The following is a 27,099-nucleotide window of genomic DNA, read 5'->3' as shown; positions in this document are numbered from 1 at the left end:
TTCTGAGATACCTAAGCCCTTCCTTTAGCAGAGCCAACTCCTCAAGAACCTCAGACTCAATCTACTTTCTTTAGGGTTAACGCAGGCCACACACCTGGAATCTACTCCGTACAGCCACGGAGTTAACTAGGACAGAGTGTTGTCCACAGGGCCATCTGTTGACAGTCAGAAACCTATTAACAGTGCGAGCCAGTACCCTCTCTCGTCAATTCTAAGTGAAACCTCTTTAAAATTTTGCCTTATTCTTAAATGAGCATTTTTCATTTTGCAGAAAAATAAGGACTCATAATCGAGTACTTTGCCTTGAATCACAAATCAGCCCAGTGTGCAGGTGTTTTTTTTTTTTTTTTCTTCTTCCAAATCTACACAAGAGTGAAACATTTTTGTTTTACCACTGCGAGACAAATCTGTTAAAAGGGATCCTCTGAATTGATCTGGGACTGGGCAGGGCAGGTGTGGATGTCTCCAGAGAGGGAGAGAAGGCAAGTCAGCCAGGCAACGCCCTTTGGGTGAGGTCCTTGGAAGATAAAAGTCAGATTACAAATACAGAGCTTGAAACATTACTGTGCTCTACTGAGTCGCTTCGCTACTAAAGTGGAAAGATGGAGATTTTTTTCTTCTTCCATAAAAATTCCCTGGCCAAGGTGGGGACAGCGGGCCCAAGGAAGAGGTGGCCCTGGCGCGGCCAGAGGTTAGCCCCGTGCACGCGGCGGGCCAGGAAAGTTCCCTCGACTTTGCTACCAACCTGCAACCCGGGGCCCGGGAGATGAACTAGTGGTGAGCAGAACCGGAAAATCCAGGCGACCCGGAGGGGCGACCCGTCTGGACTGCGGCGCGCCCCTCCACCGCGGAAGGCGGGGCTTCGCTCCGGGCCCCGCCCCTCCGCCAGATCCGCCCAATCACACCACGCCCTCCGCAGGCCCCGCCCCGCGCCGCGCTCTGGCCGGGAGTCTGCGAGCCCCGAGCCGCAGTCGCCGCCTCGCCCGCCGCGTCGTCCCCTCGCCCGCCGCCGCCGCCCGGAGCCCGGAGCCCGGCCCCGCGCCCCCAGCCCCGCCGCCGCCGCCGCCCGGGCGCCCCAGGCCGCACCATGGTGAAGGTGACGTTCAACTCGGCTCTGGCCCAGAAGGAGGCGAAGAAGGACGAGTCCAAGAGCGGCGAGGAGGCGCTCATCATCCCGCCCGACGCGGTTGCGGTGGACTGCAAGGTGCGGGCCGGGGCGGGCGGCCGGGCCGGGGCGGCGGGCGGGAGCCGAGCCCAGCCAGCCACTTCCTCCCAGGATAAATAATGTGCCTAAAATGGCTGACATCACTGCAAGCCTAAACCTCTGTTGTTTCCTTACTTTCGCTTCCAGGCTGAGCAGCACTTGGACTCGGTCCAGCGACTGGGAGCGTCTTAATTTTTTAAAAAGCCTTTTCGTCTTCACCCCCTTTCTTTCCCACGGCCCTTCGGCGTCGGCAGGTGAACTCACCCCGGGGTCTGGACAAGAGGGTGAGGCGGCGGTCTGCTCCGGTAGGCTCTGCCCGTTGGTTTGATAATTAAATATCCCAGGTAAAGGTCAGCAATGACTCTGTGATGTTCGCATAAAACCTGCAGTTGACTTTTTTTTTTTTTTAATCAGCCTCTTTGTGGGAACTCCTTGTGCGAAGTGAAACCGAACGTAACAAACTTGCCCCCAGGTCCTTAATTTTTTTCCCCTTTTATTTGCAAAATCTTCCTTTAGCCTTAAGTGAAAATCACGAGCGGAGCCGTTATTGTGTTAAGTTTTAGAGGCTTTCGATAATATCAGTTTAAATATGAATATAATTATCTCAGTTGCTTCTTATAAACCAGATCTTTTTAGGCTGTAAGAATTCAATCCTGTAGAAATTAACTGTAGAAGTTAATGTTGCTTAGCTTATGTTTTCTTTAGTTCTTTTCAAAACCTATTATCAGTAGTGTAATTTTCATTTTGACTTAAAACAATTGTGTGCCAAGTATGAGTGATAAGATTCTTTATATGGTCCGATGATAATTACTACGGAAAAATAGGTCACTAGTAGAGATATGCTATAAGATTTTTGAGAATATCGTGCTAATCTGGATGGACCTGTGCTCATTTTCTAGACATGTTCTAGTTAAAAACAAACGTCAACGCTTGATTTTTAAATGATTACCTTGACTCGAAATAGGAACAGTGTAATGATTCTCTAAAAGGATTAAAGGTTTTGGTTTTGGTATTAGTATTGTTTTCCAGAACCCATTGCAAACAGTCTTGGTTTTAAAAGAAAATGTTTGGAATGCACAGGTGAAAATTGCGGTAGCAAATTATTATTAGCTCTTTGTTTATTTTACATACATTATACCTAAAATAGACGGATAGTCAAGTACCCAGTCACAACCATCTCAAATATATATTTAATGCTATTATGTATGTATATAATTTTTAAAGCTTACAAACAGATATAACTCCTATTTAAAAAAATAGAAAGCCTCAGATGATGTCATTTCCTATAGCTTTTCTCTGTTCACTGTAGTGAAGATTTGAAACTCTGGACAAACATCAGAATTAAAATTGCTTGAGCAGCTTTAAATTTGACTTGTAATAATTTTTATCATTTATAAAATAGTGGTCCTGTTTTCAGGTTCTTAGAATTCCTCACATTTTCACCATAATTTAAATTTTGTCCTTATTGCAGCTACAAAAAGTAACCATTTATAGCTCTGTACTTTGTTTTTAATTTCTTATTTTCTCAGATCCCTCCTATGTCTAAAGAAAAATACTGGAACTAAGCTATGAGGTCCAGACCTTTCTTTGTAACTACACAGCAGTCATGGATGAATTGGTAGATATAAAAATAACTGATTCTTTTTTCAGCTGTAAGCTGAAAGACTTCTTCAGTGAGTGACAAAATATTGCTCCACATTATACGTAGAATCCTATTATCAGTCATTTAACGGGTAAAGGAAAGCCTTACTTAACACATTCGTGAGAGGACTTCTAATCTTCTGATCTCTACATCTTAGAGGTGGGGCAGTGATTACATAATGTTCTCTGGCTTTTTTTGGGGGTGGGTGACTGTGGCAACCACCTTGTCTGACTGCCTAGGCTGGGAATAGAATTAGCCTTAATGTCCTTTGCCTGATTGGTTGAGAGAATCAAGTGAGACTGGTTATGTTCTAGAACTCATGAATAAGAATTTTAATCTCTTTGACTCTCCTAGACCATAGTATTCATAGATGAATGTTTTTCAAAATATTCTTTTGAGAACCATCTGCTCTGGTGTCTTCTGGAGTTCTGGTTTTTCACATGTAGATTCTACTACATTATGCCACAAGAATTTTGATCACTAGTCAGCTGTCTTATATAACATGCATTCCAATACTTTTACTTGGCTCCTGTCTTTTGCTGTTTTTCTCTCTGCAGGGGGAGAACCCTCAGATAGCAGTTCCATGGCTCCTTTATGGTTTCAATATTGTCTTTTAAGTAGTTATTAATTCCAGCAGCTATTTCTATTGATTATATTATCTCAACTAGTTTGCATTTTCTCCTATATTTGCCTCTTAATTGTTTTTAACTCCTAAACCTGTTCTGGTGGGCACAAAGCTGCTAGAGAAATAGAAACAGCAAAGACTCATAGAATCTGTGTTTTGTCTAAGAAAGGTGAGTTTAAAATTACATACACGTTATAAGCAGCAATCCATTTATTTTTGTATTCATATCTTTAAACCTTAGACAATTGTTGTATATATGCATATATCAAAGAAAATACTTATTGTACTGAACCAGAAGTCTCAGTTTTGTTATTACATAACTACTTGATCTTGGGCTTAAGTTTTAGTTTTCCTGTCTGTAAGATGAGAGGGTAGAACCAGATGGTCTGTAAGAATTCTTCCAGTTTTAAAATTCTATGAAGATGCTAGGATTACATAATTTTATTTTGGCAAGAATTAAGTTGTTTTAATTGTGAGAAATAACAACCACTGCCTCACTCTAACTAGACTGTTCCTTTCCATGTTTAACACGTTACAATCCTCCCTCATTAAATAGCTGTGGGCTGAAGAAAAAGATGAATAGAGGAATTATATAATAAAGCAAATTTTCATTTTTGGTTACCTCACTGTAGAACAGACAAGTTGTCAACTCTTGTTGCAATGCCTGCTTATGAAACTCCTTTCCCAATATCAGGCCTTGAAAAAGCATAAGTTTGCTTCATTAGTTATCCCCACAAGCCATTTGCTGATGCATAGTGTTGACTTCTCTCTATCCTCCATTGTAGATATTTTTAAAACAGAGTGGTAGAGAGCATGTTTAGGAGAGAAAATGGGGCAGGATGGGAACATGAAAGTGAAAGACAACTAAGCTTTGAGTTACTCGGCACAAAATGGCTGCTTGGGCTCTAGTTGTTTATACTTTGTGATTTTGCATAATCAGGACTAAAGAGTTGATAATAGGGCCTGTTTGTGGTTGTAGTTTTTTTTCTTGTGTTTTTTGGGGGGGCATGAAAGGAGGAACATAAAATGTGTAACTACACATTTGCTAAAATGTGTTGATTTATAGAAGGGATTGGGAGCTTTCTTTAACCAAAGTGCATCTCATTACCTGGTTAGGTAACTTCACGCAGCTATTGGCCAGTGAAATCTTTAGAGTCATTACATGTTGGTCTCCTTGCAGTGTACAGATATCTGATGTGGGGCAGTGCTGGAAGATAAATGAATTGCCTCTGTGCACCCCCCACCACCACTTTAACAAAGTCTTCTGTGCATGTATATCAGGTGCCTAGTCCTGATTGGACACTGCTGCTCTTGAGGTTGGGTCAGATTGCATATTGTGCTGTTGAAGGACAAGTTACCTGCCAGAAGTCCTCCCAGGGATGTAGTCTTCCCAACTAATCAAGCTCTAGTGTATATTATCCTTGGCATATCAAAAACCTGCAAGACCTCATGTAATTCAACTCTTGTTTAAGAGGTTTATGTGAATAAAAGTATTTCTTAACCAGAAAAATCTAAAACACATTTATAGTACAGGCCTATTTAATGTGATTTAGGATTTCGCTTATAAAGTGTTTATCATGCATTGCTATAGCTTAACTTGTATATAAATGTCCATAGAAAAAATGTACTAAGCTGTAGTTTGGGACATTTTCTCTTAGTTTGATCATAACTCAAATATCTGGAGTGTGTCTTCAAAAGCCATGTTCCTTTTCTGAAAGGAAATATTTTCTGAGTTAATATTTTAACTAAAACTTGAGTTTCTTTGTGTAACATATCAGTAAGGAAGATTAAAAAAACTGTCTTTTCAAAATAGAGCAAATTGAATTCTCTTAAAAACTTTTTGGCAAATGTGCCTTTGGAGGCGCTTAAAAATTGAAGGAGGAGGCAAGGACTTGCCCACTAAAGGACTTCAGGCAAATACTGCTACCTGTTAAAATAAAGGATTTGACAATTCTGAATGTGAACAGGGTGGATTATATCTAAATCATATAGAAAATAGTGACATTAGAACTGTACTTTAAATAAGCTTATATAATATGTTAAGATAAATTTTCTTTGAATAGAGCTTAACAGGTAGGAAGCTGAAAGTTCAAAATTAAAAATTATATTTCAAATACGACCCTAAGGGCATCATTTAAAACATCTCTAATTGTGATTATACCTATAATAATGATACATGTTCTTAATAATTTTAAGGAAATCTACAATATAATCTCACAAGTGTTACTGACAATAGAATGAACAAGATTATTTTAAGTACTTGTAAAATTTTAAGAGTCTTTAAATGATTACAGAGAAAAAAATCCTCATGCAGTATTTCTATAATTTTATTACTATTTGGTGAAAAAAATATAGTAAGATTGAACATGGTCTCTTTATTCCTAAACAGAAATATTTGAATCTTGAGTTGTAGAAATGAGAAATTTATCCCTCTTAATAAGATAGAGGGGTATTCTGATTTTTACTAAATATTTTATCTTTATTTATTTTTGCGGTACTGGGATGGAAGCTAGGCATTATTCTACCTCCGAGCTACACCCCTAGCCTTATATTTTGAAACAAGGTCTCACTGAGTTGCAAAGAAACTTACTAAGTAGCTGAGGCTGTCCATGAACCAGGATCCTCCTGTCTCAGCTGCCCAAATGCTGGTATTACAAGTGTATGCCACCATGCCCAGCTTAATGTGTGTGTGTATGTGTGTGTGTGTGTGTGTTGGGGGTGGGGTTGCAACCAGGGGCATTTTGCCTCTGGGTTATACCCTCAGTCCTATTTATTTATTCATTCATTCATTCATTCACTTATTTATTTTTGAAACTAAGTTGCTGAGGCTGGCTTCGAACTTACAGTCCTCCTGCTTCAGATCATAAGTATTGGAATTATAGGTGGGCACCATCCCATCTGGTTTTAAATCTTAAATTACTTTAGCAACTTATATATTAGTGTAATGTTACTGTATTATTATTGTTATAATGTTCAAAGTTACTTAATATAAAAACCAAAAAAGTAAGCTGTATTGTTAATTAAATTTCTTGGATCATTGCAACATCTCAAAGAGGACTCATTTTATACTGGGAAAGATGAATTTGAGAGTTTATATCTGCATTATCAGTTTTTAATATTTCAATTTATTTCGTAGCTTTCTCGTTTGGTTCATGTTTTCATTATTTTTACTTCACTACTAGGACATCAAGTTTCTCAAGTCAGTTTTATCTAGGACAGTAGTAGAGATGTTTAGCAGAGATACTCAAATAGATGGATTAATAAAGCTGGGCCTTTTGCATATTAGGGTTAGAATTTTGGTTTTTAATTTTTAAAAATTGGATCCAGTGTTGTATAGTCCTAAAGTTTTTAATGTTTTGTTTGTTTTGTTCTGTGGTACATGCCTTTAATCCTGATACTTGGAAGGCTGAGATGGGAAGGTTGCAGGTTCAAAGCCAACCTCAGCAACTTAGACTTTCAGCTACTTAGCAAGACCCTGTTTTAAGACAAAAAATATGAAAAGGACTGGCAGTATGGCTAAGAGGTAGAATGCTTTTGGGTTCCATACCTGGTATTACGATAGATAAATACAAATAAATGAATAAAATTTGCACCTACCATTTACTGCCATCCTTTGGATACATTATATTAACACTGTACGTTAACTTTTCCATCAACAAAATAGAGAGTATAATCTAGAAAGCCCCACTTTTCCCACCTTCTTATTCCTGTTTGGTTTTTTTTTTTTTTTTTTTTTTGTGTTACTGGGGGTGGAACCCAGGGGCTTTCTACTCTGGGCTATATTTTTATTGTTGCTGAGAGCCTCACTAAGTAGCTGAGGCTGACTTCAAACCTGTGTAGTCCTCCTGTCTCGGCCTCCCAAGCATCATGGGTATTACAAGTGCACCACCATGCCCAGCTTACCTCACAAGTCAGTTACCTAACAATATTGTTTGTATTTTTACTTACAGAAAAATATTCTGGTAAGGATTCATTTCTGCAACATAAAAGCCCTCACCTCGGGATTAAAAAATGTATATTACTACACTATATAATAGCTGTTAATAGAACTTTTTAAATATAATTTTGGAAGCTGGGGTGGTGGCACATGCTTGCAATCCCAGTACTTGGGAGGCTGAGACAGGAGGATAGTGAAGGTTTGAAGCCAGCCTCAGATACTTAGGCTGTCAGCAACTTAGTGAGACCCTGTTTCCAAATAAAATATAAAATAGGCCTGGGAGTATAGCCTAGAGGCTTTGGGTTCCATCCCCAGTACCCCCCCCCCCACACACACACAAATACTAATTTTGGGTTTTGCTAAAGTCCTGTCCTATCACAGAGGAACCCTCCCCTCCACCCCTTGGGTGGTACTGGGGATGGAACCCTTCTACCTCCAGGCTGCACTCCCAGACCTATTTTATATTTTTATTTGGAAACAGGCTCTCTTAAGCCAGAGAGGCTGGCTTCGAACTTGCGTGATCCTCCTGTTTCCACCTCCCAAGCGTGGGGATTAAAAGCGTGCGCCACCACGCCCGGCGAGGAACATACTTTTTAAAGGTTGTAGTATCAGGCCAGGCGTGGTGGTGCACCCTTGTAATCCCAGCACTTGAGAGGCTGAGACAGGAGGATCGCACAGGTTCAAAGGTCAGCCTCTGCTACTTATGCTCTCAGCAACTTGGTGAGATCCTCTTTTCAAATAAATTATAAAATAGGGCTGGGGGTATAGCCTGGACGTAGAAAGCCCCTGGGTTCTGGCCCCCAGTACCACACACACACACACACACACACACACACACACACACACAAAGTTGTATCATAAAGTAAAATACATAGATCTTAACTGTCCAGTTATTTATTATTATTATTATTATTATTATTATTATTATTATTATTGTGATACTGGGGTTCCTGGAAACCCTTCTACTTCCGGGCTACACTCCCAGACACCTATTTTATATTTTTATTTGGAAACAGGCTCTCTTAAGCAAGTGAGGCTGGCTTCGAACCAGCGCAGTCCTCCTGACTCCGCCTCCCAAGCGTGGGGATTATAAGCGTGCGCCACCACACCTGGCTCCGGTTACATAATTTTAAATGTACCTGAGCTGGCTGTGGTATGCACATACATAATCCCAGTACTTCAGGGGCTGAGACAAAAAGATGACAAGGCTTTTTTTTTGTGGTACTGGGGATTGAACTCAGGGGCATTTACCTCTGGCTATACCCCCAGCCTTTTTTTCTTTCTTTCTTTCTTTCTTTCTTTCTTTCTTTCTTTCTTTCTTCTTTCTTTCTTTCTTTCTTTTTTTGCAGTACTGGGGATGGAATACAAGGGCATTCTTCCTTCGAGCTACACCCTCAGGCCTGTTTTTTTATTCTTTATTTTGAAACAAGGTCTCATAAAAAGACCTCACTAAGTAGCTGAGGCTGGCCACGAAACATGATCCTTATGTCTTGGCTTCCCAAATGCTGGAATTACAAGTGTGCACCACCACGTCCGGCATAATTCTTTATTTTTGAAATAGGGTCTCACTAAGTTGCAGAAGGCGTCAATAAGTAACTGAGGCTGACTATGAACCTGTAATCTTCCTGTGTCAGCTTCTCAAGTACTGGGATTACAAGTGTGCACCACCATACCCAGCAGAGGATCACAGGTTTGACACCAGCTTCAGTAACTTAGCAAGATGCTGTTTCTAAATAAATAAATAAATAAATAAATAAATAAATAAATAAAAGGGCTGGGGGGCAGGGCCTGTAGCCTTTAGGTAGAATGCCCCTGTGTTCAGTCCTCAATACATACGTACATATGTATGTACATACATACAGACATACATAAATGTATACAGCTGAATTAACACCTTAATCAAGATAGAACATTACTATCAACTCAGTTATCTGATGCTCTTTTACAATACATATGCTGCTCTCTTTAGAGGCAATAACTATTTCTATGCCTATAAATTAATTAGAGGCAATCATGTTTACCCTTTGACAACTTGTCTTACATTACCAGGGTAGCCACTAGACCATACTTTGTCTTCAAGCAAAAGATGTCCTCTGGCATCTTGGTAAGTGAAACATTGGCTGATTTTAGCCCCACTTACCACCTTGGCTGGCATCTTTGCTGGAAACAACCTGTCCAACCATGCATGGTGATCTGAACTCCATATTTCTCTTAAATCCATACGTCTCAAACTTTTTGGTCTCAGAACTTCTTTTATTAAAAATTGAAAAGTTTAGAATCTCAGGAGCTTTTGTTTTATATATATATATATATATATATATATATATATATATATATCTTGATATTTACTATTAGAAATTAAAACAATATTTAAAATAATGAATCTATAACATTAACAAATTTTATGAATAATAAAATGTTCTAAACAACCAAAATGACTTAAAGACTATTGTTTTATATTTTTGCAATGTTCTTTAGTGAATAGCTTAATGATAGTTGGAATCTCATCAGCCTCTGCATTCAGTCTATTGTGATACCATGCTTAGCTTCTGGAAAACTCCACTATCTTACGAGTGAAAGTGAAATTTTTATTTAGTGTTTAATTGTGAAAATAGTGACCTTGTGGACCCCCTGAAAGGTCTTGGACCATGTTTGGAGAACAGTTACTATAAATACTTGCTTATACTGTTTTTTCATGTTTTTTGTTGTTTTCATTTTTTTGTCTTTATGTTTTTGCAATTATGGAAGGTGAACTTTTAGCCTTTTCCATATATTTACACACAACACATATATCTATTTTCTTGATACAGTTATAGCAGTTTCTGGTTATATTGATATTCAGTGCTTTTATTATAATTGGTATAAACATTATTTACATCTCAGTGAGATAGTATACTTTTATTGTACTTCCTTTCATATATAAAACTTAATTTTTCCTGGATTTTAATATTACTTCTCGGGCTGGAGGGAAGGTTACTAATGTTGAATGTATTGCTGATTAATCCTCAGATTCTCTGACAGCAGTATAAAAATGCCTTTTCTATCTTCAAATTCACCAGGTACTAAGTTTCATATTTTTCTTTTATCCCTACCTATCACTGTCCAGACTGGTTGCACTCTAGGAATATTACACAGATCTCCTGAGAGTCATAATCATCCTGGAATTGCCTTTACTTTCATTCTATATCGGATCTGCAATTTTATAAATTTGGAAAAAAAAATACAATAAAAAATTTTAAAGCCTTAAATGTCTGATGGTCTATCCTTAAAATTAATTGATCATTGATCTGGATGTAAAATTCTAGGTTAAGCTGGGCATGGTGGCGCACGCTTGTAATCCCAGTGCTTGGGAGGCTGAGACAGGAGGATTGCACAGGTTTGAAGCCAGCCTCAGCTACTTAGTGAGGCTCTCAGCAAAATAGGTCGGGGGTGTAGCCCAGAGGTAGAGGCCCCAGGGTTCCATCCCCAGAACCAAAAGAAAAAAAAATTCTAGGTTAGCTCTAATTTTCTCAGCATTGTTAGTATTGCATCATTATCTAGTCTGATGTCATTCTAATTGCTAGTTACTTCTTTGCATATGCCCCCCCAACAGAAACCTGAGATTTTCTCCTTATATTTTTTTTCTTGTATATTTTCAGCTTTCAAATTTTTTATTTACATTACTTGTCTGTTGTCATTCACTTCCATTCTCTGGCCAAATATTCATTTATTTATCCCATTACTATCACTTTATTGTACTTTCAAAAGAAAGTTAAGGTAAACATTTAACAGGAAATCAACTGCTGTCTTGATAACTCTTAAAATATTAGCACATTTTCTTTTATACTAAAATGGGCTTAATATTAATAATAAACAGTAGTGAAAATCATCTGAATTAGTATTAGCACTAATTTAAGATTATATAGGATGACCTAGAAAGATAGACGAAGCATCCTCTAGTCTTCCTATTCAAAGGAATTACTCTTTCATGAGTAATTTTTGAGACAACTTATTACCAACTTTATGATTTTACTTTTTTTGCTCTTTAACTATACTTGTGTTTCATTTTTGCAATTAATATCTTGCCTTTTTAGTTTATTTTGAAATGCTTATAAGTGTGCCTCTGAGTATTTTTAATTTTTGCTTCATGTCTATATGATTCAATACTTTTTGTTATCTTTTGTAATTTGAACAATGGAGAAAAGTCCTATTGATTTTGTCAGTATGTAGTTAATGCCTATTGTTACAAGTGTGGCTCTGTTCGGATTAGCCTTTTACAATAGCAGAATCTGTAGAAAGTCAGGCCATATAATATCTGGCTGGATATGTGCATTATCTAAAGGCAGCAATGTGTCACTTCATTTATTACCAGAATCAATTTCTCCAAGCTATTTAATCAGATGTTGACCTAATATCTCCATGTTCTTTTCTGAAGTTGCACATGAAGCCAGATATATTTAGGCCTTATTAGCTATGCATATTTTAATATTATGCAAATAACTATATAAATAATTTTTGGGGGCCTTATTATATTTATCAATAAGATGATGTATTAAAATAACTGATCTTCCATGGTAGTTCGTGGGGAATCGTTTCTTTCTGAATTGTACTAATCACATTCAGAAGCACTCTGTAGCCAGACGCTATGAAAAGAATTTAAAAATTCTACTCCCTCCAATCTTCAAGAAGCACATAGTATAGCCAAGAACAGACAACCAGTTATGTAAACTATATAAACCAAATTAGTCACAACCTACTTAAATATCTGTATTTGCTTTCACAAGAAGGTCATGTCCCTGAGTCTAAGAGCCAGAAAAATAGTGGAGTAAGAAGCAAGATCAAATATTTCCACTGAGTATTTACAGTATACACACTCAGAAGTAGATACTAGATTCCACAGCGTTAAAACATTTTTTACCTATCTCAAGAATCTCAAGAACTGCAGTTTTTTTATAGTACTTAATCATTTTGTATAACTTTTTAAAATCCAAATTTGAAGATAATCTGCACTGCCCATACTTAAATTATATGGACCTCAGTGGTAGAGCACATGAGACCCTGGGTTCAATTCCCAGTACCACCACACCACCACCACCACCACCACCACACACACACACACACACACACACACACACACACACACACACACTATTATTGTCACATGTTTTGCACTTCAAGTGGAATTATCTATATTTAAGTGTATAATGTTTATCTTGGTGAATAATATTAAAGTCATTTATACAATGATTTGCTTTTTCTAATCTTGACACTTAATTTTACAATGAATTATATAGGAAAAGCATTTATACCATGCTTAAAGTTTTTAGGAAGACAGTTGCTACTAAGAACAGTATAGTCTCAATATAATTCAGTGATAGAAAAAAAAAAAACATCTAAACCAATTTAGCTTCCCATGGTAAGAGATATTAATACTAAGTAACATTTGGATATAATGCAGTAGTCTACCTCTGCCAGTTTGCTAATGTAGGCTTTTTGCTATAGTGATTGATGCCTTTTAACTCATTGATATGAATTTGAAAGTGCTAAAATTGCACTTCATAAACTTTAAAGTTCTATTTAGCAGAAATTGAATGCCATTTAGAAATGATGATAATTTTTAAACTATGAAAAAGAATTGGACATTTTGATGTGTAATTCATATAGTAATATTATACTTTGTACCACATATTCTGTTCTTCACTAATGATATAGAAGTGATTAAGTTGTGATCCTGTCCTAAATGCATTTACTGCCTGCCTGATTTTTTTTTTTTTTTTTTTTTTTTAGTTCTGACCTATTTTTCTTAGGCTTGTGCTAATTATATATGAGGATAGTAATTTGGTTTAGATTACACAGATTTCTCACAAGAGTTAAATTGTTATGCAATACCTTTAAAGTTTTAATTTTCTTCCTCTGTTGCTGCTTGCATATATTAGCATTTTTAACAAAAAATGTTAGAACATTTATAGACATTGTAATTAAGTTCTCCCATTTTTGACCTCCCCCTATTCCAAATACGGAATAACTCAATAACTGCTGCTCATAACATGGTGTAATTCCTAATTTTGAATCAATACTAATTAATTTGGCTGAACAAAAGCCAGTTCAGAGGCCAGAGTCCTCACAGAAAATGACATAGTGAAATATAATTTTATACCATGGTGAAATATGTATGTTTTATACAAATATAAAGAACAGCTTTCTGTTTCCAAATAATGCTGTCATGTGGAAAACTGCTTTCTGTTTGTGTGTCAGGTATAGTATTTCCTGTGTGGACTTTGTCACCACAGTTGAGACAGTAGCAATCCTATGAGGAAGCAAAATTCAGATACTGATGCAGATGAATAAAATGCAAACAAATGTTGGATGGCCTTATAGATTATTAACAGTTCAGCCAAAGGTCTTATTCTATATATAGCAAATATGTTTGTTAATCAATGCTATTAATCTCTAAATTTTTTTTTTGTGTGTGTGTGGAACCCAGGGGCTTTTCTACCTCCAGGCTTATCTCCCAGACCTATTTTATACTTTATTTGGAAACAGGGTCTCACTAAGTTGCTGAGAGCCTCTCTAAGTAGCTGAGGCTGGCTTTGACTCCATGCGATCCTCCTGTCTCAGCCTCCCAAGCGCTGGGATTACAAGTGTGCGCCACCACACCTGGCTAAATCATGTTTTTTGACATTTCCATATTGAGGACAGTAACATAATTTGAAGCTGGGTAAATAGAACATCTACTGGCCTCAAACCCAAAATTCAAAGTAGTTTAACTATTATATAATTTGGTTCTCAGAAGGGGGCATACCAGTCATAGCTGGAAATGAAGATTAAGGTTCAAAACTCAGCAACATTGTAGAAAAAACAACATGGTGTATTTGGTTTTCAAGTAGGGAGAGAAATGAGAGAAAAGAGTTAAGAAAACTAGAACTTTGATGAGAAATTCATAGTTAAAAAATGTGGATAAAGTTTTAAAAATACTGGTAGCTAATTTTCAGCTTTTAGTCCAAATAACACATCAGGGGTAGCGGTCCTGTGTATAACAGTATTTACCTATATTACGCTAACATGTTTAAAAGTGTACATGTTTCTGAGTAAGTCTACTTTTGAAACTTCAGTAGTTCAGGATATTCTGAGTAAATTCTTCTGGTTCATTTCTGTATGTATCCTTGAGACTAAGATATTTTCCTCTTTATTGTAACATTGCTGTTGTATTTGCTATATTGATGCAAAATAATATATCTGAGAGCTTTGAAAAAGTCTCTTAAAAGCTTCATTCAAGTAAAGAAGGTTCAAATAGAAATTCCTGAGGATGTGAAGTGATTTATTAGCTTGAGTAGAGAATAAAAATTATATGAAAAGAACTTTATATTTTCAGTGAAGTTTATAATTGAAGTACATTTACTGAAGCCTCTTAGGTAAATGAATAAGGTGACCTAATTCTTAACTAATTCAAGTAACAAAATTTCTCTTTCATTTTGTTTAGAATGTAATTGGTTGAGTAATTTTACTTTATGATCCGGTAAGATTTTTCTTTTTAACCAGAAATAAGTATGATGCTACAGTGAAGCCCCTTTAAAAGCCATGTCTTTCTATATCTGTTGTTGAGGGTGCTTGTAGGCCAATGTGTGCTTTAGTGTCTTCATTTATAAACTGGGCTAAAATCTTGAGATTTCAGGAAAATTAATGAGATGATAATTGTGCAGCACCTGTGGGAGTTTTCTTACAAGCACAATTTAAGGTGTACCAGTTTTATTGTAGTACAAGGGAAGGAAATGCCTAGGTGACTTCTTTTAAATTAGGCCAGGTAATAGCCGGGCGTGGTGGCGCACGCTTGTAATCCCAGCACTTGGGAGGCTGAGACAGGAGGATTACGCAGGTTCAAAGCCAGCCTCAGCTACTGAGTGAAGCTCTCAGCAACTTAGTGAGACCCTGTTTCCGAATAAAGTATAAAATAGGTCTGGGAGTATAACCCGGAGTTAGAAAGACCCTGGGTTCCATTCCATCCCCAGTACCACAAATAAATAAATTAAATAAATAAATAAATAAATAAATTTGAGGCTGAGACAGGAGTGTCGCGCAGGTTCAATGCCAGCCTCAGCTACTTAGGCTCTCAGCAACTTAGTGAGACCCTATTTTCAAATAAAATATAAAATAGGGCTGCGAGTATAGCCTGGAGGTAGGATGCCTCTGGGTTTTACCCCCAGTACAACCAAAAAAAAAAAAAAAAAAAGTTATGTACCCCAATGGAGAAACTTATGCTTATTAGGGTTTTTCTTTTTATTTCTTTAATTATGGAATACTCTAAGCACATAAAAATATAAAGAACCTGTAGTACATTTTGCTTTTAAAGTCCTAAATTTTATAAAAGTTCTAAATAAACTTTATATATAAATGCCTATATTGTACAGCTTGCTTTTTTTATTTTTAATTCGCCATTATGTTTTTTAGATATATATCTAAAATCAACAGTGCTAGTTGATTTCTTAAGCAGTTTTAGTGTATGAGTCTGTAATACTTTATTTTCTTAATGGACTCTTAGATTTTTTCTGATTTTTTTTCTATTACTGACTATGCAGTGAATGTTATTTGTATATAACTTTTTTATGCATGTGTAGAAGTTTAGGATTATATCCTTAGGATTGGAATTGCTAGGTCATAAGATGTTTGTATCCTTAGTTTTATTGTTAGTGCCAGATTTTTCTTCAAAATGATGATACTGATTCCTGTCAGCCATGTAGAAATTTCCGTATTCAGTGCTTTCACCAGCACTTGATAGTGTTAAACTTTCTTTTATTACCTGGTATAGTAACTTGGTTGATTTCTTCCTCAGTTGGTTTCCCCCATTTTGAAATATAATTTATATGCAGTAAGAGTCACTCATTTTATTCACCTACAAATCTTTGATTCAGGTGATTTTTTTTTTTTTTTTTGGTGGTGCTAAGGATGGAACCCAGGGGCATTCTATCTTCAAGTTACATCCCTAGCCTGATTTTTTATTTATTATTATTATTATTATTATTATTGTTATTGTTATTGTTAGTGGTGGTGGTACTGGGATTTCTGGAAGCCCTTCTACCTCCGGGCTACACTCCCAGACCTATTTTATATTTTTTTATTTGGAAACAGGGTCAGCGAGGCTGGCTTCGAACCTGCACGATCCTCCTGTCTCTGCCCCCCAAGCACGGGGCTTACAAGCGTGCGCCACCACGCCGGGCTTTTATTCTTTATTTTGAAACAGGGTCTCACTAAATAATGGAGGCTAGCCACAAACCTGGATCCTCCTGTCTCAGTCTCCCACATACTGAGATTATAAGCGTTCTCCACCACACTGGGCTAACTCAGGAGATTTTTGATATTTGATCTTTAGCAGTGTTGCTGAACTGTTACTTTCTTAGGTTTTCTACATAGATCATTTATAAATAATGACAGTTGTTTTTTTTTTTCCCTATTTTTTTTCCCCTATTCCTGTTCCTGTTATTTGTTTACTGGCAAGGACCGCCTCTGGTAAAATGTTGATTATAAACAATCAGTTTTAATGGGTATCTTTATACTCCAGACTTAAAGGGTATTGTATAAATCTAAATTTCACCAATAATATTTTTTTCATTTCCCATACTAGAGATAGAACTCAGGGGCATTTCACTCCCAGCCCTATTTTTAGTCTTTTTTTTTCTTCTTTCTTTTTTTGAAACAGGGTCTTACTGAGTTGCAAAGGGCCATACTACATATCTGAGGCTGTAACTGAGGCTGATGGCAAACCACAATCCAATCCTCTGGTCTCCGCCTCCCAAATGCTGGGATTACAAGTGTGTGCCAGCACACCTGGCTTCAAATATTAAATTTAATCATTCAAAAACAATTAGCCAAGCATGGTGTCACATGCCTATAATCCCAGTACTTGGGAGGCTAAAACAGGGGGATTGCTGATTCAATGCTAGCCTCAGCAAATTAACAAGACCCTGTTAACCAAATAAAAAATGAGGCCTGGGAGTGTAGCTCAGAGGTTCAGTGCTCCTGATTCAATCCCCAGTACCAATAAATAAATAATAAAAACATTTAAATCTTGAGTGTACCTTAATCACTTCACAACTCAGATGGTAATATAAAATATTATTTATGTCATACATGGTGTTAATTCTTGACCATAAATTGCTCATATTGTGAACTGTACCGTGTGTGTGTGTGTGTGTGTGTGTGTGTGTTTTACTGGAACCCAGAAGCATTCTACCTCTGAGCTGTACCCCCTGCCCTATTTTTATTTTTATTTGGAAACAGGGTCTTGTTAAGTTGCTGAAACCCTCACTACATTGCTGAGACTAGCCAGTGATCTTTCTTCTCAGCCTCCCAAGTACTGGGATTATAAGCATGCACCACCACACCCAGCTTTGAACTCTATCTTAATCACACTTGAATTTCCCAAAGAATCTAGCTTAGTACATACTTAACAGGCCTTTAATAAATGTTAAATTGGGCTAAGTAGGGCTACATAGCCACAGTTGTACATCATGAATTATGCCCCTGCAGCATTATCTTGCTGACTACTGATGTAACTTGTGAATCAAAAAGTTAAAAGTGAGCTCTTTTTTCTTTTTCTTTGTTTCTTTTTCTTTTTTATTTTTATTTTTTTGCAGAACTATAGAGGTTGATCCCAGGGGCATTCTACCTCGGAGCTACACCCTCAGCCCTGTATTTTATTCTTTATTTTGAAACAGGGCCTCACTAAGTTGCTGAGGCTGATCATAAACCTGCGATCCTCCTGTCTCAGCAACCTTTCAAGTGGGATTATAAGAGTGTGCCACTACACCCGGCTCTTTTTTTTTTTTTTTTAAAGTGTCTAAGTTTTATTCACGCACTAAATACTTACATGCCAACTAAGTGCCAAACTTGGTTTTAGGTTACCAGTAATGTAAAATAAATATGAATGTATACTCATAATAACATATGACGAAGAGAGATCTATATGTGAATTATTCTAGTGTAAGATGAGAAGTGACTGCTAGTGATTTAGAGATTTAAAAGATTAGATAGGCTTTGCAGGCTTAATGGCTCTTTTATGAAGTTTCTGATTATGATGTGTGGATTTTGGGTCTATAATTTGGCTACTCGGACTTATTTCCTTATTCTTAAGCTGTGTTTCACATAGTTCTTCCAAAAACTGGTATTTTATTACAATAGGTCTAAAAATGTTTTTTTATAGCATTCAGCTTCATACCATGGTCTGCCAAGGTTCTTTGTGATCTGCCCCAATTATTTCTCATCTTCATCTCAACCACTCCCCACCATATTGGACATTCCTTCTATACCACATATGGCTCTTGGAAATGTGCACTAGGCACCATGGTTTTATTCATTCTTTGCCTTACATGTAATTTTTCTTTAACTCTTCTGCTTCAGTAGTAAATATCCCTTAACATTGCCCGTAAGTATTTTCTTTCATGAGAAGTCTTTTCTAAATTCATCCATTCTTAGGTGTTCTCTGGATTTTTCCATTAAGGCCCACATCATATCTATATTCTCTTTGTATATTTGTTCCATTTGCCAAACAGATCGAGCTGGTCTTTTCCTTGACAAAAGCTGTTATTTCCTGTGCCTAGCACAAGTCTTGGCATGTAGTAGACATAATTTACTCTTAAAATGATTTGTTGAGCAGTTAAAGATATATCAAAAAGCCTAAAAACTTGTCATCAGTTCTTCATTAAGGCTATATATTCTTTTGAAGGTTATCTGCCTGTGGTCTTGGTATGTACCTTTAGGTACTATTAGGAGACAGAGCGTGCTGATAGGGTGGGTGTATACACACATTTGACTGTCTCGGCAGCTGATATCAAATGTTGGAAGTGACTATTTCCATCTGTCATTTCCACTCCCTACTCTGCTTCCATCCTGAAGTTAATTATGTTAGAACAATTTCTTATCACCTAGATATTTATGTCAGACAAAAGCTCCAGCAAAACATGTATACTTTTATTGTTCCAAATTTTATAATACCTCGTGGTTTTGTTTTATTTATTTATTTATTTTGCGGTACTGGGGATGGAACCCAGGGACATTCTACCTCCGAGTTACATCCCCAGCCCTATTTTTTATTATTTATTTTGAAACAGGGTCTCACTAGGTTGCAGAAGGCCTCAGTAAGTAGCTGAGGCTGTCCACGAACCGCGATCCCTCCTGTGTAAGCCTCCCACATACTGGGATTACAGGTGTGTGCCACCATGCCTGGCCATATACAATATTTTTACAAGTACTGCAGCAAAGCATACCATTCTCAGCATTTGATCTGATATTTAAATAGTATTTGTTATGTTTAAATTCTATGTTTAAAAAATAGAACCTCCTCAGCCTAGGAGTACACTATGTAGCCTAACATTGTTCTTGGTTATGACATTTGGGATGGGATTTTCTCCAATAATATCAAGATAAAATTTCTCATTTTAGAATTGAGAACATACACTTAACTTTCTTGGTCTAATAGACCCACCTTATTTTTGTGCGTTGCTTATATGGTTTTCCTATCTGCATCTATATCTTATTTTATAATGGCTTAGGTTAAGTCCACTTTCTCCCTTATACTGCTCCATGTTGAGTTTTGGTTATTATTATTTAACTAGTTTTTAGATTAATAACATTTTTTCTATTGCTTTTATCTTAAACATAAAATGAAGAGCTTAAACGGTTATTTAGGGTAGGGCAATGGAATTATAGAATTATTTCTAAGTAAGTAACTGTCTTTTTTTAGATTCTAATTGTTTTTAAATTTTGTGTCATGTTTTTCTGTCCTCTTTCATTTTTCTGTTAATTTTTCTTATCAAGGGCTGGGATGTAGGCAAGTGTACCGCCCTGGGTTTGATCCCCAGTCCAAAAAGACAAGAGAAAAAAGATCCCCTTTAATTTTTCTTATCAATTTTTAGGAATGGTTTTATACTGGTATGAAATAAACTACTTATAGCAGGCTAATATATAATTTACAAATAATATGATAGAGATATCTCTAATACTTGTTATCAGTTGAAATGTAACATTTTCTGGGAAAAAAAAGTGTGTTTTTTGGTTTTGTTTTGGTTTTGGTTCTGCAGATTGAACCCAGAGGCAGTCTACCTCCAAGCTATACTCCAAGCTGGTTTTTTTTTTTGTTTTTTTTTTTTTGAAACAGTCTTACTAAGTTGCTGAGGAGAATCTTACTAAATTTCTGAGGCTGGCCTCAAACCAATGATCCTTCTGTCTCAGTCTCCCAAATACTGGTATTTCAGATAGGCATCATCATGCCCAGCTTCTTTTTCTGAAATTTTAAATGTAAAAAGACATCACCAAATGTTGTGCATGGTAAATACCAAGTGTTGAGTATATCACTGCTCAAGACATAGTTAGCAAATGTGGTGTTGAGAGTTAGAAGTTGGCCACATTCTCCCTCTGAACCAGTGTCTCTTAGCCAAAAAGCACTGGGGTAAGCCTTGGAACTACCACTAAATCATTCCTGGATTGGTTTTGATCAGGGGCCTGACTCTTGGTTTTTATGTCTTCATAAAACAATAACCTTATGATTTTCTAATCCTGAGTCTGTGACTCAGCTTGAAGATTGGCTGTCTTTTGTATTTTAGGATCCAGACGATGTGGTACCAGTTGGCCAAAGAAGAGCATGGTGTTGGTGCATGTGCTTTGGGCTAGCATTTATGCTTGCAGGTGTCATTCTAGGAGGAGCTTACCTGTACAAGTATTTTGCACTTCAGGTAAGTAGAAAGAATACTTTGTCCTTTTTCATTTTCCTTTTTTTTTTTTTTTTAGCAAAATGATTATATTGCTAGAGGTGGCAGCTTAAAGTAATTTTTACATTTAAAGATTTGCTGTAATATATTTTCTACTTAATTGTGAGATAGTTTAGGGGAAAATCAGCTTTACCTATATATGGAAATTTCAGAAATATTATCACTCTTTTGGCTAATAAAGGAAAAATCATTTAATAAGTAAACTACAATAAAAATTTTAAAAGTGTTCTTTCAGAAAAATATATGTATACATTTATGAAATCATAGATTATAAGAATATATTCTTTTATGAAAAACAAAGACTAGGTAGAAGTAAGCCTATTCATATTTACTTGTTACTACCTGGATAATTGTTTTATATACTATTTCATCTAACACAGAAAAGGGAAATCAGCAGCTTTCCTTCTCTGAATCCCTTTTTTTAACAGTACTTTAAAACCTGATCTTAAAGAATGCATTAACTCTCAAATTAAACTGTCTGCCTTGTCATCTGAAAGTAAGAGTTTGCAAGCAAAATGCTATTTAGATGGAGGTGGCAGCTTAAGTAATGCTTACATTTTAAAACCTGTCTCGTTCTGAATTGCTAAAATGAGTGTTTAAACGCTACAGCCGGATGACGTGTATTACTGTGGGATAAAGTACATCAAAGATGATGCCATCTTAAATGAGCCTTCTGCAGAGGCCCCAGCTGCCCGCTACCAGACAATTGAAGAAAATATTAAGATCTTTGAAGAAGATGAGGTTGAATTCATTAGTGTGCCTGTCCCAGAGTTTGCAGATAGTGATCCTGCCAACATTGTTCACGACTTTAACAAGGTGAGCCAAATATGCAGAATTAAAAAAAAAAAAAACAGACTCTTTGTTTTTGTGGCTTTAATTTCAATATTCACTTAAGTTATTCTACTTTAGGGTTTAGTTTTTACTTTTAAAAATGGGTTTGTGCTTCTCTGCCCTTTAAGATAACCTGTCAATATCTGGTGGCTCTGCTTTATCTGAAGCAAACCCTTAGTGACTTGGCCTCCTTGTATCTTTCTGACCTTTTATCCCCTTGCCTTGTCTACTCTGAGAGCTCATTTTGTGGCTCTTTTTCTGTTGGCAAATTGCTATTATTTCTTACTTGACGCCACAAGATAAGTTGGTGATTTGTGTTTTCACTTCTTTGTAGCATTTTCAGGAAATAATAATTTGTAAATAGATTTCTAAGTTTTTCCCCTAGCTTCTCAACATTTTTATGCAATGCAGAAAAGTTGATGTGAGTACCCAAGTCCTCCAACGTGGCTCCAACGTTCTGCCATATTTGCTTCATTTCCTTTTCCTCTCATTTGACATTTCACCCCTAAATATTTAAAATACTTAAGCTGTGATCTTTTTTTCCTTTCTCTTTTTTGTTTTTCCATTTTTATTGGTTCATTGTACTCACACATCCTGATGAATTAAGTGACAGACACACATATACACAGCACTTGGTGAGCTTCTCACTCCCACTCTGTATTCTCCCCTTGCCATTCATGAAATCGAGCTTGGCGCTGATAATTTTGCCTGTGTACATCATGTCGGTTGAAATGTTTCCTTCATCAGGTCTCCCTCCCCCTCTCCTGCTCCCTCCCATAGACCCCCCCTCCATCACTCCACTAGGGTTTTTCCTTCTTTATCTGGAATCCCTTTTTGTATCAATTTCTCCCTGGCTTCCACATATGAGGAAAAACATAGGACCCTTCAGTTTTTGTGACTGACTGATCTCACTTAGCATACTATTATCTAGTGCCATCCATTATCCTGCAAGGGACATAATTTTGTTCTTTATGGCTGAATAAAATCCCATTGTATGTATATCTTATAACTTCATAATCCTTTCATCTTTTGATTAATACCTAGGCTTTTTCCATAAGGCTGTGATCTCTTAAGAGTTAAGATATTTTCCTTTACAGCCATAACAACATCATCACACCTAAAAAATTAACATGATAATATATAGTTTATATTTTTAGTTTTCCCCAATACTTTTGTCTCAAGAACTTAACTTTTCTTCAAACTAGGGTTCAGAAGTTCCAAAATTTGTTTATTGCCTATGGTTTTTATGTCTTTGTATAAGCTTGCCTTTTCAAACACTCAAACGAAACACTGAAGTTAGCTTTACATACATTTAATTTCAAACCATTTTGAAAAATTACTTCAAGGTAAAAGCCTATTCAGTGCCAATAGTAAACAATAGCAAGCACTCACTGAGCTCTTAGAAATCTCAGCATTTACATGGTGTACTTTATTTTATTTATTTATTTATTTATTTATTTTTTTTTTGGTGGTACTGGGGTTCCTGGAAGCCCTTCTACCTCCAGGCTACACTCCCAGACCTATTTTTACATTTTCATTTGGAAACAGGGTCTCCTAAACCAGCGCACGCGGCTGGCTTCTAACATGCGCGATCCTCCTGTCTCTGCCTCCCAAGCGCGGGGATTACAAGCGTGCGCCACCACGCCTGGCTACATGGTGTACTTTAAATCAGTCCTATGAGATAGTCTTTCTCAGCTGGGCTTTCTCATCTGAACCACAGAAGACATTTTACAGGCAGTTTCTCTAAGGATGGTACTAATACTTTAGATACATAGGAAATTAATGTTTATATAGAAGGGGATATTTGGACTTGTAAGTGAAGGAACTAAATCTTCCAATCAGGTGATAGGTATTTGCAGTTAATCTTAATAGGTATTGTTATTACTTATAAAAGCAGGCCACTGGTAAGAATTTTATTTACTGACAATTTTACCTCGTCATTTCTACTTCCATCCCTATCTAGTCACCAGATTCTTGATTCATTGAAATAAAAGTGTCTTATACATTCTAAAGCCAACCCATTTTAACTAAAATTTATCTTTTTCTTACCAGAAACTGACTGCCTATTTAGATCTTAACCTGGATAAATGCTATGTGATCCCTCTGAACACTTCAATTGTTATGCCACCCAGAAACCTGTTGGAGTTACTTATTAACATCAAGGTATACATTTGTTTAATATTTTGACTAATGATGCTATTTTATAGTGCGTTAGAATTCCTTGTTGAGAAATTAGCCCTGAGGAGCCTGTCTTAACCAGAATATAACCAAGAGTTTTAAGTTTTCCTAAATGTCCGGAGAATAAATACTAGCCAACTATTTTATTTTGACACCATAGACAATATATAAGCAAATGGACATGACTGTATTCCAACAAAACTATTTATAGCTGGGTACAGTGATGTGCATCCATGGTCCCAGCTATTCAGGAGACTGAGGCCAAGAGGATTGCTTGCACCTAGGAGTTTGAGACCAGCCTGAGCAACATAGTGAGACCCTGTTTCTCAGAAAATCCAAACTGTATTTATTAAATCAGATGTTGGCTAGTGGTTTGTCAACTCCTCTAAATACTATGATCTCTAAGAATTTTGTCTTTTTTTTTTTTTTTAAGTTTGCTCAATACTCAAGTAACATTATTTTCTAAATGTAGGCTGGAACCTATCTGCCGCAGTCATACCTGATTCATGAGCACATGGTTATTACTGATCGCATTGAAAATGTTGATCACCTGGGTTTCTTTATTTATCGACTCTGTCATGGCAAGGAAACTTACAAACTGCAACGCAGAGAAACTATTAAAGGTAATACTTTTTAGTGTTAAAATACTAGTAGAAAAGGCCATTGTGCCACTTTATTGTGTTAAACAGCTTAGATGAAGCCTAACCACTGTTATCAATATGCTTGCCATGAGTGAAAAAAATAAAGTTACATTGTGTCATTATATAATATTTTCAGATTCATAGAAACATCTAAATTCACTCTTTTCAGATAGAGAACAGGTCAGTGTGAAATGTTGTTGCCTTGAGAAGCTGGTACCTCACCTTCCATGTAGCTCCCCAGTCTGACTTTCCATCACCATGTGGTTCAACCATACCAAAAGGGATTTTTATTATTTAGATCTTTTGAGACTAGATATTTACTTGTATTCTCAGAGAGCTGGGTCTTAAACAAGCTGTTTGCTGTTTGGATCACGTTGACTATCACAGGTTATTTAGAAAGAAATTTGGAGGTGGGTGTGGTGGTGCATGCTTATAATCCCAGCATTTGGAAGGCTGAGATAGGAGTGGGGTTCAAGGACAGCCTCAGCAACTACTTAGTGAGGCCCTTTGCAACTCAGTGAGACCCTGTTTCAAAATAAAGAATAAAAAAATAGGGCTGGAGGTATAGCTCTGAGATAGAATGCCCCTGGGATTTCATTCCCAGTATTTTTTTTTTTTTAAAAAAAAGGAATTTGGGTGGAGAACTAAGAACATTACCACAACTAATGTTGGAGCTTTGCCAAATCACTTAAACTTTATTTTCATACCTGAAAGATAAGGATATAACAGTATGTTCCCCACTTCCTTTCTATTGTAAAAATAAAATGATGAAAGTACACGTGACAGAATTGCAGAAAGTAAGAAGTGCTATTCAAATACACTGTGGTATTTTTCTTTGGGATCATGTCACCCTGTAAAAGTGCTTTCCTGGCCTTTAATTAGCACTTTTAATATACTGTTCTCTTATGTAGTGCTGATGAGTCATCTGAAACCTATATTTGAGTTTCCTTACATTTGGAAATCATCGTGTGTGTGTGTGTGTGTGTGTGTGTGTGTGTGTGTGTGTGTGTGTGTTTAAATGTCAAACTGATACATGGAGCCAGGTGTGGTAGTGCATACCTGTAATCCCAGTACTTGGGAGGCTGAGACAGGACAGCAGGTTCTAGGACAGGCTTAGCAATTTAGTGAGACTCTCAGCAACTTAGCAAGACCCTGTTTCAAAACAAAAAAATAAAGCCAGGTGTGGTGGTGCATGCTTGTAATCCCAGTACATGGGAGGCTGAGACAGGAGGATCCAGGTTTGAGGCCAGCGTCGGCTACTTAGTGAGGCCCTTCACTTATTGTTGTCCTGTTTCAAAATAAAGAATAAAAATCGGGCTGGGAATGTAGCTCAAAGGTAGAATGCCCCTGGGTTCCATCCCCAGGACCAAAAAATAAATAAATAAAATAAATAAATAAATAAATAAATAAATAATAAATAAATAAATAAATAAATAAATAAATAAATAAATGGGCTAGAGACATGACTCAGAAGTATAGCACCTGTGGGGTCAATCTCTAGTGCCACACACACAAAAATAAAACTGATTCATGGAATGAAATTTCACTTTTTTATTTGTGTATTATTCTACAAGGAATTATTTTTATTGCCATGGTCTGTGGAGATATTTAGTTCAGAAAAGCAAGGGAAAAATGTTTTTTCCAATGCAAATAAATTAAAGCTCCAGAAGTTCATGTGATATAGTGAAGCATTTCTCTGTGTGTAAAACTAACACTAAAAATCAATGTGAATAGTTACTGCTAAAGAACCAAAAAAATTTTAAACTTTTTCCTCCCAAACAGGTATTCAGAAACGTGAAGCCAGTGATTGTGCCATAATTCGGCATTTTGAAAACAAATTTGCCGTGGAAACTTTAATTTGTTCTTGAACAGTCAAGAAAAACATGAAGAAAAAATTAATGCCACAGCATAATCCCACCCTTTGCATTTTGTGCAGTGATTATTTTTTAAAATCTTCTTTCATGTAAGTAGCAAACAGGGCTCTGCTATCTTTTCATCTCATTAATTCAATTAAAACAATTACCTTTAAAAAAAATCTCTTTTTCTTTCTAAGTGTGGTGTCTTTTATATTTGAATTGACCAATTGTATGAAGTCATAGATAATACATTATCATAAATCTTAGGTATTGGAAGAATTAAATTTTTTAAGTCCTTTATTTAGATTTTTATGTTTTAATTATACATTTTTCGAAAGGAGGGGTTATATGAGGAATAACCATATATATGTATACATTAAAGTGGACCACAGTGACTTATTTGTAGTTGTTAGTTGCCCTGCTACCTAGTTGGTTAGAGCATTTGAGCA

The 27,099-nt window shown here is 36.6% G+C and overlaps 1 protein-coding gene across 1 annotated transcript; it reads left to right on the top strand.

The window, feature by feature from the left end:
• Window positions 1-1,087: 1,087 nt before the first annotated feature.
• On the top strand, window positions 1,088-26,712 carry ITM2B (integral membrane protein 2B; the record flags this gene model as incomplete). The annotated part of the gene is made up of 6 exons (XM_080689118.1): window positions 1,088-1,204; window positions 20,980-21,108; window positions 21,754-21,960; window positions 24,028-24,138; window positions 24,626-24,776; window positions 26,577-26,712. 6 exons carry the CDS (start codon window positions 1,088-1,090, stop codon window positions 26,660-26,662), a joined length of 801 nt encoding a protein of 266 aa, XP_080545244.1. The 3' UTR covers window positions 26,663-26,712.
• Between the last annotated feature and the right edge of the window lie 387 nt (window positions 26,713-27,099).

Source organism: Muscardinus avellanarius (assembly GCF_963383645.1).
Source record: "Muscardinus avellanarius genome assembly, chromosome: 2".
Lineage (NCBI taxonomy): Eukaryota > Metazoa > Chordata > Mammalia > Rodentia > Gliridae > Muscardinus > Muscardinus avellanarius.
This window is presented reverse-complemented; position numbering and strand designations above follow the sequence as displayed.